Below are 15,593 nucleotides of genomic sequence, written 5' to 3' on the forward strand. Positions count from 1 at the left end.
CACAGTGGGATTCAAACATAGGGTCTTAGTTTCTGAGTCGTTTTTTTTCTCGTCTTCACCCTATTTGGCAGAACCCCTTTCCTGCTAATAGACTACTTATGAAAAGAAGGAGAGGATGAGGGATGCGAGGAGGATGAAACAAGCTGTTGTTCTTGTTAAAGGCTTTTCTTCGCCCCTGACTCCCATCGAGGGTACATTCATTAGCAGTTGGCTGAAGGTACAGGTGCAGCCCCCGAACCCCTCCTTCCTGTTCCCCGCCTCAGCCCGCTCCTCTCAGGCCTCAACATTTTCAATCAGGCTACGTCGCTTTCTGTCCAGCCACTACTGAGCGCTTCAGTCCTTCTGAGAGGGAAGACATATCTTCATATTTGTCATATTGTCATATTTGTTCCTGCATTCAACCCAAAATTCACTTTAGCGTCTAAATGTGGAAAGATTGCCAACTTTAAAGGGATAACAATGGATTCTTTCTTTTTTATTCTCCCATACAGAATCACATCTATTTTTATCATATTTTTTGACAGTCATAGATATTTTTTTTACATATGAAGAGCAGCTGTCCATGCCTAAAGCAATAATCGTAAACATTACTTCCGCTAAAGCCAAAGCGTTATTCCAACATTGTACTTAACTTAAATTAATGCTAAGATGTTAAGGCGCCAAATTAAACCGTTTAGCAGGTACTTCTTTACCTTACTCATTTGTTTGACTAAGGTAAACAAAATAAAGATTAAATAAAAATAAAAAAGAGAACTCGAGGAGGGAAAGCTCCACAATCTTTACCTGATTTGAAAAATGAGCAACAATGTAAACTACTAATTACATGAAAAGTTCTCAACAGTCGATAAGCAAAACTTCAACACAGATTGCAGCAATGTTTATTCAACTGAAGGTTTATAAAACAGCCAAGTGAATCTGTGCTTTAGAATTAATCTATAAAAATAAATTTGGGAAGCTAATTGCCCTTATCAAAAAGTTAGCAAAAGTTAGCAAAAAGAACTAAATAAAACAATTAGTTCCTCTACTACAGCATTAGCGGATTAGTGGAAGTGCGCCGGCCACTGAGACCAAATTTAAGATCATTTTCAAAAATCTAATTATAGTCTGAAGAGTCATTCAACAGGACTCCATTATGATCAGCATTCATAATCTGTCATATGTCATAGGAGGGTTATGCCCCACCCAAGATCAGAATCATGACCAATAAATATAGCCTGGAATACTAAATATTATAAAGAATGAAATTGAGTTATAAGGGAGATTTAAATTAATATGTATATTTTTAAAAAATGCAGCTCAGTGGAAGAGCAGGTGCACAGCTGATCCGGGTTTGACCTCAGATCATTTACTGCATGTCCTCTTTTTCTCTCTGCCCTCCTTTCAATCAAGTTATTAATGAATCTTAATGAATCAAGTTATTAATAAATCTTAGTAAATTGGTCATCCTTGGGTACAATTTCCAGATGTTTGAATTTGTGCTGAATTCTTCAATTTGAGCAGCCATGTGCAAGTTTATACAGCACATAAATGTCCAGCTGTCTCCTAGATGGAGGCAGGTTCTTGGTCATTATATTTGGAGGAAGTAGGGAAAAACCTGAAAACCTGAGAACACCTACTGGGATGTACGTGAGAGGTAGCCGCATGTTGTGGGGCTGTTTTGCTGGAGGATTTCACAAAATGGCTTCAGGTGAAAATAAACGTTTAACTATTGCATCTAAAGGTACAGAGGAGGAAGTTAGGGCTTGGGGACGGACGGGTTTTCCAAACAGACAATGACCCAACTTCACCAAACCTACTTACATCATTAACCCTCAGTATGAAAATAAATGTGTGGGAACACCTTTTAGAAAAGGTAAAAAGAGATTTTTTAACAGCAGCTTGAATTTCATGATGCATTATTTCTACTTTGCTGCAGACTTAATAACAAAGTGATCTTGTGTGATGAACAAGTCCCGATTCAGAATGTACTTGAGTTGGAATCTTTCTGTGGGCTTGGATTGAACTGACTACTTTTTGTGTTGTGTTGTGAATTGCTGCCATATAAATAAACTGAACTGTAATACAATGATTTGATTTAACTCTCTAAGCTAATTCAAGTTCATAGTGTGGAAGCCAGGGGTCCACACTAGCCCTGACCAACATGGCCACCAAAAAGTAGTAATAGTTACAGTGGTAAATCGTCCTGATTTCTGTCTGTATGTTATTTGAAGTGTCCTCAGTGCACAATGTCTGTTTTTGCAGAGTCTGAATGTGTGAAATTGTTCACTTCAATTCCTTAAAATTGTTTATCCATACTGTTGGTTGCCACCTTGCCATTTATTTATTTATTTATTTTGAAGTAAAGCAAGAAAAAATATTTGAATGTAGACTGACATTTAATTAGTCAAGCACTCCCTCTGAGCCCTAAGTTATATTTAATAAACACTCTTCAGCCAGCCAGGGCCAGTTCACAGCTTGGTCAGCTCTAACCAGTGACCAGCCAGATGAAACTCAAAACCGTTCTCTGACTGGTGAACGCATCATGCCTGAGCTCTACCAGGTAGCAATAACACTCCTCAGAGCAGATGCTGTTACTGAGTGAAGAAGACTCAAAGCTGTCTAATTTCAGTAAAGCGCTTCAAAATGAAATCAGAAAAGCATAAGAACATGTAAGATGTTATTTAAAAGGTAAATTTGCTGTATATTCAGACGACCTTCAAATAGCTAGTAGTGTGACCTCAGCAGGCAACAGTTCGGCTGAAATTAGTATCCATTCGGCCTCAGTCTGCCAAGGAACAGACAGGATCTAATGTTGGTGGTAAAAGAATAAGGGCTTCTTGCTGGCGTAAGAAGCTAAATCTAAAACTACATAATCCTTTTCTTGATGTTTTAAAATAACACTGGAACCCTGTTTTTAGACTGATGTCTCAAACACACACAATGCTGCTTTTCCAAGCAACTAATACAAAGTTCCTATCAAGTAGGCTATAAAAACATATTTTGAATGGTCTCTTCTCAAATCACAGTACTTAAAGAAATCTCTGAATCGACTCATTTCTATTTCGGTGGCTTAAAGCTTTTTGAAACTCAGATGCAACAAATTGGTCAGAAAACTCTGGTGGGTGCCTCTCTATCTTCAACCTGATATTTTACCCCACAAGTTTTCTTTTGTCTTTGTTTCATTGTATTTTTTATAGACATCCCCTAGTGGACGTAGCATTTTAGTTTAGAATCTTCATTACTAATACATTTTAAAAATGTGTTTATCTGGGTACGTTAGCCATTACCACCTCAAAAACCTAAAACTGACAAATACACTCTGAAAAAGCTTGAAGATGACCACGAAAAAGACTTTTTGGTTTTAACAATTGGCCGTTTCTTCTATGTCAAAACCCTCTATGATGAAAATAAAAACTTTGTAACCAGTAGGGAGGCTGATGGATGCCGTTCGGTTCGATTCAGTTGATTTATTCAGTGGCAGTTCACAGCATATATCACCTCAAGGCATGAAAATAAAGTCTATCAGGTTAAACAAGACAAAATATGCTTCAGAACCATTTTAACTGGCTGAATGTAACCACGGGCCAAGATAGAGGATGTTTATGATGGACAGAAATTCCAGCTACTTAATAAAACATATTGCACTGTTGTGCTTCTTTTTCCCTTCCTTTGCATCCTCCTTACATCGAGAGTCACCGGGTGAATCAAAACCTGGACTGAAAAGGCCTCCTGTTGCTTTCATGTTTGTGTAACCATAGTTACGTACATTCAAATAGGTAAGCATATCAGTTCTCTTCTCTTTTCTGTCCCTTTCTTTTTTTTTCCTCAGTTCCAGCTCATTAAATTTGCATGAACACAAATTCACAGCAAATAAATCCCAATGCAGACAGGCAGGCATTCACCAGGATCTCTTTCAAAGGCCTCCGAGTGTTCAAAACTTGTCCTTTACAGTCGTTTAATTAGAGCACACCAACAATGAATGCATATGGGAGTGCAGACGGCGCGGTCAGTACGGAAACGGGTAGAAAAAGGAGTTTGTGTGCAAAACCTGCTGTAGGTCCGTGCATGTCATGTGCTTTAACGAGTGTGAAATGTGCAGAGCAGCTGCCCGGGGGGGGTGGGGGGGGGTCAGGGGGAGAAGAAAAAGAAATAGGAGGAGGAAGAAGACGCCGCTCGTCCCTTCAGGCTGTGTTGTACATTATCAATTACGTCCTTCTTTGTGTGCGGCGGCCGGAGCAGGAGGGCCTCAGCTCTGCTCCCAATTCTGACAGCTCCATGTAAATGTCTGGCTGGGGGGGGGCAACGTCTTCACAGAGAAGGTCACCCTCCGTCCCCTGGAGCACGTAAATTACTCTTTTATCCATTTTCGGGTTTACAACAACTGATGAGGGGAAGGAGGCAGGTTAAGGTGGAGAGAGAAGGTGGAGGAGGCTGACCTGCGGACAGCAGCTGCCAATTAGAGCAGAGCTTCACAGCCTCCATGTCGGCGAGCCTCTCTGCACTTTCACCCTGACAGCTCACACGAGGCAGAGCAGATAGGGCGGAGGAGGGCTGGGGGGTGAGGGGGGCAGATGTCATGTTACCCAACTTGTATGTGAAAAAGAACGGAGCACACAGTGGGTCATATGTGTGTCTGCCGTCAGAGGTTTGCCATTTACAGGCTGAGTCATCCTGATGTGACTCAGGGCTCAGAGTTGAGCCTCTTCCAGCTCTGATCCAGGGTCAGCTCCTGCTGCTGCCGTAAAGGGAAACAATAAGAGGAGGTGGAAGGCCAAGCGGTCAGGAGAATCTGTATCGATTATTAACCGTGTCTCATTCAGGATTAAAAACGTAAACGTTTCTACAAGCTAAAACAAGATCTGATGCAAAGTCAGAGTCGGTTCAGGAAAAGAAACCAACTGGACTACTTTAGATAATTAGAGCAGCAGAGTGAACGGTGAACTATGAGCTGCAGATTTCCCCCCTGACGTTCAATATTTACACTTCACACATTCAGTGGTGGGCACACTTTTACTAATCTGCTAATCTGCTAATAGCAAAGCTATTGTTTTACCTACTGCTTTAACCCACTTCCTAATTTAGCTTCACCTAAATTATTATTACTGTTTTTTTGGGTAAGGGCTAATTTACTTGGCTGCTTTGTAAACTTTTAAAGTGAATGACGTTCAACATCTGTGTTGACATTTTAGTTATAGACTGCTACGAATTTTTCACGTAGTTAGATGTTTATATTCATGCTCTTATTTTGAAGTTTGAAGACTGTTTACGCAGCAGTTCCGTTTCCTCTCCTGACATTTATTTCAGACAAGAAACATGCAAGACTGTAGAGAACAAAATATAAAAATAAATACAATATCTAAGGGCATTACTGAACATGTCAATTGGAATGTAAAAACAAAATTGGTGCTTGTCTACACTCTTTCAAGCGTAGATATAATTTCAGTTGATGTTTTGAGCTTCAGCATTAGCCAAGTTACTTTGGTAAATTTGACTAGTTTCTACCACGGCTGCATGTCTTCCTCTGAATGACTCAAAAAGAGCCAAACTTAAAATCTATTCGGATACGGTGGCATGACCTTCAGTGGGACACTCATGCTTGAAGACCAAGCATGAGCGTCGGAATAAAAACAATTATCCAAAGAAGAGGAGGGCAGAATTCCCCCACAGTGATGAAACAGACTAACTGGCAGTTATCACGAACACACTCAATGGCTGTCATCGCCGCCAAGGGTGACACAACCAGCTATTAGGTTTAGAGGGCAATTATTTTTCACATGGGAGCCAAACGGGACTGCATCTGATCATCTTTAGTTAAAAAATGTAAACAGTTTGACTGATTAAACCTGGACTGGATAATTCAATACTGCGCAACAGAGATGTCATCAAATATTTCAGAAAAGGTAGAAAAAAAATTACATAGGTAATTTTGTGATTTCCTACATTTCCCTGTACAAAATATTACAAATGTCTATTCCTGTTTCCTTCAGGTTAACATTTGTTTTATTTAGTAGGGTCAGGATTTTAATGGGTTAAGTTTGATTTATTAAATATGTAGATTTTAACATGTTAAAGTTTTAGCACAATTAATCTTTTTTTTTTTTTGTTACATAAAAAAGTTACGGAACCTTTCTTTTCTTACGTTGCTGGTAGGCCAGTAAATGCAAAAGCGACAACAGCGTAAGAGCTGCTTACTGGGGTTCATTTCTGCTTCAGAAACTGACCTGATCGAACGCTTGGAAAGACTGTAGTTATGTTCAAGTTGCGCTAAAATGTCTTAGCCTATTAGAGAAGCTATTCAAACCTAGGCATGCTGCAAAAACACAGACATCCCCAACGCTAATGTCAGCATCCACATTCCCAAAGAAGTTCCATGAATGATCAGGGCTTCCTGAAACACTGGAAAGCTGAATTGATAGAGGAGAACATAGGACCAATCTGATGGTTGAGGAACCTAAATAGGAGATTGAAAACTATAAATATCTTTGCTGTTAAGCTCATATGTTTATGTATGCAATAACTTAGCAGCAAGATGGGTTTTTTTTATTGCAACTGCTGCTTATTTTGTCAAGATATTGTCTTCGATTAACTGTGATTAATTCATTGCAGTCCTGCAATTAACGAGATTAAGCATTTTAATGAGTCAAACTAATATTTAGACATAAATGCTGCTCATGTTTGAGAGTAGAAGTAAACAACAACAAAAAAAACACTTTTAGACAATGGCCAGCTAATCCAAGGCTAGCCCCTGCACATTCTGACTCGAGCTAATTTTTTATATGTGACCCCTGATGAGGCGTTTAAAAGCAGCACCTCTCACTCCTCAGTTGAGGCAGGAATCAAACCCAATCAATAAAAGTCATCTCTTCAGATGAACCTGAGCCATCAGGGGGAAGCAGAACTACTTTTACAGAGCCCAAGGGAAAACAACACCCCCACTCCTCCTGCTTCCAATCCCCACCTCCACCCCCACTTCAATCCCTCCATCTCTTTGTTGGATGCCCCCTCTCAGTTGCTCGGCTCTGGGGAAAAAAAAAAAAAATAGGGATCAGGTGTTTAGAGAATCCTTGAAATGGTGGCAGCGGGGGTCAGAAGTTTCTCCGCTCTGCTGATAACGCTGAATATCATTGCCCAAAATGAAATAAATAAATAAAAAAATAAAAATTATGAGCCGCTCAGGGACATCCTTTTGAGTTTCGTTTTTTTCTTATTATTATTATTGTGAGTCCTGTGAAGTGAACTCAGCAGCAGGAAAAAGCTGAGCTGTGCTGAGCTTAACTAAACCGAGCCGGAGCCGAGGCCGAGGCGAGGGATGGGCGGGGCCGGGAGCCCTGCAGAGATTTGATGTGCTGCTTGATTCATGTGCCCCCCCCCCTTCCCCCCCCCCACCTCCACATCCTAACCCAACCCCCACACTGCAAAATAACAACACACACAAACACACACACACACACGACCCCTCCTTCCTCCATCCGAGCCAACTTTCCCCGCTGAGTTAGGGATCAGGGAAATGCCCAGGAAGCAGAATCAGCTCTGGAAAAGAGGGCGTTGATGGGTGTGGTGAGTGGGGAGAATAAGGTGGAGGGGGCGGAGGGGAAGGGGCGGGGAGGGTGTCACTCACCATGATTGGTCGACGGCTCTGCAGTCTCTGGGAGGCCTGACAGCGGCTGCTATTCCTCTCGCCTCGTGTCCACCGCTGGTTCACCAGCTCACCCCGAAACTCATTTTCTGAAGGAGGGAAATGAGGGAGGGGGCAGGACAAAGTGAGGGGACGGATAGGAGTACAGGGGGGTGGGGGTGAGAGAGAGGAAAAAAAATATGTAAAATCATCAGCATCAGTACCGGTGGACGGGGTTTGGGTGAGGGGAGAGTAAAGTGGAGGGGGTTTTATTAAGTGGAAGAGGAGGAAGCACAAAGCCGTCCCTAAGAGCCACAGCTGGGATCCCTGTCACTTCGCTATTAGAATCAATCAAACCTGCACATTTTGATCCAGCTTTCCGAGGCCCGTGTATGATTAGAGAGGGGGTGAGGAGTGGGGGAGCAAATCACACATAAATCAAACCTTTTTCCTTCACCCTCACCCTCCACCCCTACCCCCGTTGTTGTTTTGTTTTGTTTTTTTCCTCCATCAAGGTAAAAGCATTGGATCCCATCTTTGTGACGCCCTCCCAGGAGAAGCAGACTCTCTGGTTCTAAAGACACGGCAGACTGGAGGTGATGAATCTAACAGCCGAGCTGCAGCTTTAAGTTCAACCAGAGTGCAGTGCATTACACTACGAACGCCCAAGGCTGAACTTTTCAACTAATGCAGCTTTAAGACACCTCAAGCACACTCTCTCTCTGTGAGCGCACACACACGCACGTGTGTGTGTGTGTGTGTGTGTGTGTGTCTGTGTGTGTGTGTGTGTGTCATTGGCGTTTTCAGGCCCAGCTGGTGCTGTGAAATCCGACTCCTTTTCGGATACATCTCCACCCTTTAGCTTCACCCTCTCCAGGCAAGTGTGAGCTGTTGGGAAACAGGAAGTGTCCTTGAGTTTACACTCAACTCTGAGCAAATAGAAACCTAAACAGAGCAAAGTCTGGGTCACTCTGTCGTACAAGTTCATCAAAGCTGCAATATGTAATGTCTGTAAAAGAAAAATATGTTGTTTCTTTTTCCATATTTGCTATGAGACAATCTGTGAAAAGATCAATCTGCTCCACCTCTTCCCTGAGTTCTTGCTGCCTTCTGAAGAAATGCACTCCTGAACAAAAGCAACCAATCAGAGCCAGAAGGAGGGGATAAGTGCTGTCAATCAACCCCATGTACTCCCTGCTCAACGTGCTAATGGCGCAGAAACAACTTATCGTTAAAGGAAAACCATTTCTCTGCCTTCATCATTGACCATGCTAACTAGCCTGACAGGCTATGCTAGCTGCAGCGTAGCAGAGAGCAAGGGAGCAGCGCCACACAGAATGATTGACAGCACTAAGATCCACCTCGAGGCTCTGATTGGTTGTTTTCAGTTAGCATTTGGAGAAGGCAGAGGAACTTAATTTTTTCACAGTGAAATTTTTTCACATAGTTTCAACAAAATTGTAAACATCACATTTTTTATAAAAGCTAAATATTGCAGCATTTAAGCAGCTCATGGTGAATTATTCCGATAGAAATTCCTCCATATTTCCAACGTTAAATGCCATGGTGTTGCTTTCTGAAGCACTCTGGCGTTATGAGTGGGTAGAAGCAAACCTGTCCCCCTCTGTCCTCTGTCTCCATTATTCCCCCCCCACCCACACCCCCTCCCCAAATGTCCTGTGGCTGAACCCAAACTGCAAGATAAAAGTGGGCTGATGGGATTCTGTGGGCTCTCTCCTCCCTGCTTCACCTCAGCACTCTTCAGAAAACGCTTGTTTATCAACTTTCATCTGCCAGCAGAAAAAAAAGTGATTACAGCAGCAGTACTGTTGGTCTGCATCTCTATCTCAGCTATCCGTGTCTCCGCAGACACACAAACCGCTTTATTACAGAGAGAAGCAGAGCATCCATCCGGCCGCTCCACGTTCAGCTGGGATGCCGGGAAGGTGAAAGAGGATTTTTCAGGACAAGTAGCCTCCGGCTGTGACCGCTTCTCAGGTTGCAAACGCATGTGGACGTTTCAGAACGCTTAAAATCACAGGAAAAGGGCAATGAAGAGTGATCAAAGTGACCCCTCCTCTGTTTTCTTTTTAGCTCTGGTTTTATCCCACCTCTGTGCTGACAGGGAGACTAATCAGAGCTCCTGCTTCCTGTTGGATCACAAGCTGCTCATCCGCACCTAAAAACGTGCAAAGCTCATTATTTTACGGTGAAAATTGGAGGAGCGCGAGACAATTAGCTGTTCGCTGGGGGAGGCCCAGATCGGGAGGTGGGAACGATTGGGAAACGAATACGAAATGAGGGAGTTTTTAAAATCAAATCCCATTTTATAGAAAGACAAAATGCATGAAACAAACGCTTCAGCTTTACTGTCGATCCAAACGAAAGAAAAAAAAACCCCGTAAACTTTAGGATCAAGTAATGCTATTACAGGAGAGGGGCTTACTCTGCTGGGACAATGGAGCAAAGAGGCCTAAATCCAGAGTTAGATTAAACAGCAGGGTGTTCAATCAGTGACAGTAATACGGCAGGCCCAGATATACAGGCCTGCTCCTGTTCAGCAGGATTTACAGACAACTTTGTGTGATTACAGCGATCCCCGCAGCAGAGACGGACGGGGCCAAAGGTGGGCTTTGTCTTCGTCAAAAAGCATGAACGAAACGCCGAGCAAGAGGTCAGGTATGAGTTCATGATGCAGAGTCGACGAGTTCAAACACCATCATCTGGAGGTGAGATAAAACAAAGAGCAGCAGATGTCCGATTTTTCAATTACAGGATGATTGGAGGGAGGCGATGGAGGGGCCTGGGGGCGGATTTAGAGGAAACCCCTTCGGGGCTGTCGTGACCTCGGTATCAAATGTGTCACCAGAACACAAACTGTAAGAAAGAGCTGCACGACTCATGCATCAAACATTTCTTTAAGTCTCAAATGGATACTACCTTATTAGTCCTGCCTGTTTAGTAGGACTTCTTTTTTAATTAGCGTTCTTTTATTTTAACCAATTTCTCCTTCAGAGCTCAGGCATGAAATTCATTCTTCCCGTTCTTTAGATGCGGATGCCTCCTCTCTCCATTGAGAGCGTTCGCACGGGGCGACCCTGACCTCTGCCCATGTTGCTTAGATTCTTGATACAGTCTCCGGGAAAAGGAGGGTGCAGTTTGGCCCCAGCTGCTCTTCCACCATGTTTACGGCCCTCCCTCCTCCGGCACCTGCTATCCTCACTGCCGCATGCTTTTTCGGCCCTCACAAATACGAGAAGTCTCCTCTTATCCTCCTCTTAGGAAAATAAAACAAACAAACAAAAAAAGGGGATGCAAAGGAGAAATATCTAGTCTATACTTCACAGTTATGGCCTCCTCTGACAGCATAAGGCACCGATAACCTAATTCTGTAATCCCCCTCCCCAAACAGGGCTACACTATAAAAAGGAATTTTGCGAGGAATTAAAAACAGACAGATACCACTAAGTTAATTCATATTTTTAAGAAAAACTTTTAAAAACTGTATTTAAGTAAAAGATTCTACATAAACATGTTTAAAAGAATTTCATGGCGGATTTTAGTTCAGTTAGAATTCTCATTTGTCTGACAGATAACAGGCTAACTTGTTTATATGACTTGTAAGATGAATTAATATGTAAATTATGCAAAGTTAACAAACGCCATGAGATTTGTAGCTGAAACAGCAATCTTTTAAGTTTGAAACAACTTTAATTGGCTTTCAAGCGCTAAGGCTAAAGTCAGGCATGCTAGCAAGATCAGCATTGGGTGACTTCTCTTGACTTTTTTAAACCTTTATTTTAACAGGATAAAATCCCATTAAGATTAAAAACTTATTTTTCAAGGGAGTTCTGGTCAAGAGGCAACAAAAAAAAACAAAAAAACATTACAAAAATGGCTTTTAAGTGCTACCAATAAAATCAAGCGTGCTAGCAATATTAGCTTCAGTGTCTTCTCTTTGGACTTTTTTAAAACCTTTAATTTACCAGGATACAATCCCACTAAGATTAAAAACTCATTCTGTCGTTTTCTATTTGCAAAAGAAAATGACAAGCGATGGAAAAAAAAAATCAGCAGTAAGAACTTTAAGTTTAAGACACTAAATGAAATAAGTTCAGTCAAAACCTGACTGGGAAATTATGACATGACAAGACATTTCCTTTTGAAAGTCTGAGGTTGCTGAGTAGTGCTGGCTTAGCCAATATGGCTGATATGTACAAAGAATGCAGATGCAGCTACAAACAGTTTTTGCACATTGGTCAGTTTGTATCTTTTTTTGCACACAGTACTGTACAACTTCTATTGATGAAAATACTTCTTTAAAACTGGAAAAAAACTCAGTTGATAATTGTTATAAATCTTAGCGATTAGCAAATCACTCGTTTTCTAACTTAGGTCCAATTCGGGAGGGTTGCCATTGCCCGATTGCTGTTCCTTCCCAGTTCTTTACTATTATAGTAGTGTTTTATGGCCTCGAACTGGGTTGCCAGTTTGAACCTCCGCTCTGTCCATTTCAGTAATTTTGGCAAGTCCTTGAGCAAGGCACTACACCCGCATTGCCTGCCGCTGGTGGTTATTGAGCCCAGTGCCAATGTAGCTTAACAGCATCAGTGTGTACACAGATGAATGTCTGATTGTTGTGTGAGGCACTTTGGAGTCCTCAGACTTGATAAAGTGTTGCAAGTACTGGCTATTCTCTCCTGCTCGCATTTTTTTTTTATTGTTTCTTTCTTTTCAGCTTGGGAAAACAAGCCAGGTGAAGATGGTCTTAATATTTTGTTCCTATTTAATTTAGTTCAATAAGTAACTTTTATATATCTTACTATGAGTAATGTATTTAAGTGTTTTAGGCCAACCACAACTCTTTTTGTTTTGTTTTCACCTGTTCTGCCCAATTAAAATAAAAAATAAAAATTTGTGGGGTTTTTTTTTTCTATCTCGGTGGAATTACAGAAAAAGTAAATTAAGGTGCTAACTCGACACATTTTTTTTGTAGAATTACAACATTCAGAAACTGGTTAAAGGGGAAAATCGGCCTAAAATTTCACCGCGAACAGCAAAACATTACAGCAAAAGCCTCAGAAATACCACACACCTGGTTCTGCGTTCGGAAGCGTTCTGTTTATTTCCATGACTGGTGCTCTAAAACACTCAGCTGAAGTTTTTTTTTTTTTTTTTTCTGCTGGGATGGACGGCAAAGTTACAGAGCACGCTGACATAACGCTCCGCGCATCCTCATCCTTCATCTCCTTCCTCCATCTTAGGACGCAGGTGCTCTGACAAACCACGAGGCGCACACGGAGCACATTAAGCGGTCATGTAAGCAAAGCAAGAAGGTGGGAGGGGGAGGGGGAGGGGGAGGAGGAGGGGAGGAAGAGGAGGAGGAGATAGGAATTAAAAATAAAAGATCCCAATCTGCACCGAGCCGCTGAATCGCTTCGAGAAAAGCGCTGAAATGAGGCTGAGATTATTTCTGAGGACTTTTTTTCCCTTTTCTCTTTGAATCTGCGCACTATGAAAGGCGGCTGACATTTGAAGGGACCATCTCTGTTTTTTCTTTTCGCTGCAGAAGATCAAATAGCCAACCCCTCCCTCCCTTCATCCATCCATCCATCCATCCATCCATCCATCCATCCATCCATCCATCCATCCTTCCTTCCATCCACCTATCTATCTGCATCTTTACGCTCAGCATCCTAACATCTCCTATAATCGGACACACGGCTAACAGCGGGGAGGTCAGTCGGTCGGTGGAGACATTAAGGGGGGAGATCTATTCCCGGAGATCCGGAAGGTGAAACTAGAGGACGGGGCGCACTTCAGCTGCGACCCGGTCCGATAAGTTGGAACAAAAATATGGTGCGTTTTTTTTTCTTATTATTTTATTTATTTATGACATATAGAGGATGCTTCAGCTGATAAACTGTGTGCAATAAACACGCAGCGTCACCGAGCATCTGGAGAAGCAGCGCCATGCTTCCTCTGACTATTAAACATTAAAAGCTTCAATCTATTCCCGACTAGACGGAGCACAACACACACACTAAAAAAAACATTAACTTTGTTTTGCTGTAAGTTTTAATTCTGCACCAGAAACGTAAAATAAATCAAGCAGAATCCAACATCAATCGGGAGAAAAATCAACGTCCCCAAACAATGATGCGGACAAACATGAAAGTTATGCAAAAAGAGCCCGCTCACATCTGATCATCAAACACACGCGCGCGCGCGCGCTTATTTCTGGTTACCTGCATCCAATTAGATGTGTTGGTTTTAGGTCCTCGCTGCGCTCTGAGAGTTCCGCCGCTGCTCAAGTTGTTCGCTTTAAAAGATATCCCAAGTAAAGATTTTTAAAAAGCAGCTATCCCGTTTCCAAAGATGCGAGGAATGAGAGTGGGGGAGCGGGAGGAAGGTCGCAGCGGCCTCTCCTTACGCAGCGCATCGGCGCATGGCTCCGCATCCACGCGTTAAGATGTTTGTAAGCAAAAACATGGCTTCATTTGCCTTTGTCAGCGAGGAGGAAGGGGGGAAAAAAACGTAATATTGACTTACCTTTCCCTCATGAGCCATTGTACCACCCCCCACCTCCCTCCCTCCATCCCGGCCCCTCTCCACCCCTCCAAACCCCCCCAACCCAACCCCCCTTCAACTCCTCCCTCCGCCCTTTGCCATGACATCACGGAAGCTGTAGTAAAACCTCCAGCATCACATGGGCAGGGCTTAGGACCCCCTCCCCTTTTACTACACACACTCCCCCCTCGTCACCCTTCCCCCCCCCCCTCCGCTCTCCTCCCTCTATAGACTTTCTCTCTCTGACTTCAAACCAGATTTCCACCCCACATCATTTCCCAGATATGAAGCACCCCCCGCCCCCACCTGCTTCCAACCATTTCAAACAGCATCCTACCACCACACAGTTCACTCCACGCTGAGCTCAGGTTTTACACATTTCAAGTTCCACAAATGAAGGGTCAGACTGAGCCATAAACGAATTTTGCAGCTTCGCTAATAGATGAGGAAGTTATTTAAATAAAAAACTATTATTATTATTATTTTTTTTTAAGTGAGGCTGGGATTAAAACGCTTATTGTTTTGGTTTGTTTTCATGTAAAAAGATACGCTGAGAAAAAAAATTGAATTTAATTGTAGTAATTTGTATATATTTAACTCTTTTTTTAAATCAGAAATGAGTAGCAATAAGGTGAGTTTGAAAACTAAAAAACGCTTAAAGGAACTAATAAAACTGAAACTATTTCTCAACTTGTTTAGCTCTATTTGAAGAAAAATATCATTTTCACATCTGTTTTGTCCTTTTTGTTGAACAGAGATCAAACATAGGAATCAGTTTGGGATCGAGACATACAGAGGTACTAAGAAGTTACACACATTTTAAATAATAAGGTGGCATATCTTTTTTTTTTCTCACTGACAGCCCCAGCTAATATTGCAGTGACTGCTGTAGAAGCTGCAGCTTGAGAATATTTGACTTCAGCATTAGAAATTTAGCTATATTGGTGATATTATGATGAAATATGAAGAAAAATATATTTGGAGATGTAATAATGTTAAATACTTTTCTAAGTGTTTCAGTCAGAGTTGAGTCAACACAGCATGAGCTCAGATGTTCCTCAAGTACCGGGCTGGACTTAGGCATATGCAAACCTTGTGGCTGCTTGGGAGCAAGAAATAACGTCACAGGTTGACAAGCTCTATGCAAACTTCAAAAATACTTCCATAGTTTTAAAGCTAAGGTAACAGAAATCCGTATGCAATACATTATCCCAACTGCTATTTTCTGTATTTATCATGGGCAAAAAGAAGCCACTGTGGAGGCTGATGAGCCCGTTCTGATTTGGGCCTCAAACATTCTTGGACCGGCTCTGAGTCAATGTTTTTGAACCCAACATTTTCTCCCCCTACTCATTCTTTGCCATGGCACTTCCCAGTAATTCATTCAGAGATGACACTCCCCGTCCACCCCCCACTTGGTTCAAAGATT

General features: G+C 42.2%; 1 protein-coding gene across 1 annotated transcript in view; it reads right to left on the reverse strand.

The window, feature by feature from the left end:
* The window catches only part of myt1b (myelin transcription factor 1b), a 138,563-nt gene that overhangs the window by 42,885 nt on the left and 80,085 nt on the right, over nt 1-15,593 (reverse strand). Inside the window, exon 4 of the mRNA XM_088006934.1 lies at nt 7,598-7,704. Within this exon, the coding sequence (XP_087863060.1) occupies nt 7,598-7,704 (107 nt within the window). The remainder of the gene's footprint in view (nt 1-7,597; nt 7,705-15,593) is intronic.

The sequence above is a fragment of the Poecilia mexicana genome, unplaced genomic scaffold, assembly GCF_051168715.1.
Source record: "Poecilia mexicana isolate PSO_F unplaced genomic scaffold, ASM5116871v1 scaffold_7, whole genome shotgun sequence".
Taxonomy (NCBI): Eukaryota; Metazoa; Chordata; class Actinopteri; order Cyprinodontiformes; family Poeciliidae; genus Poecilia; species Poecilia mexicana.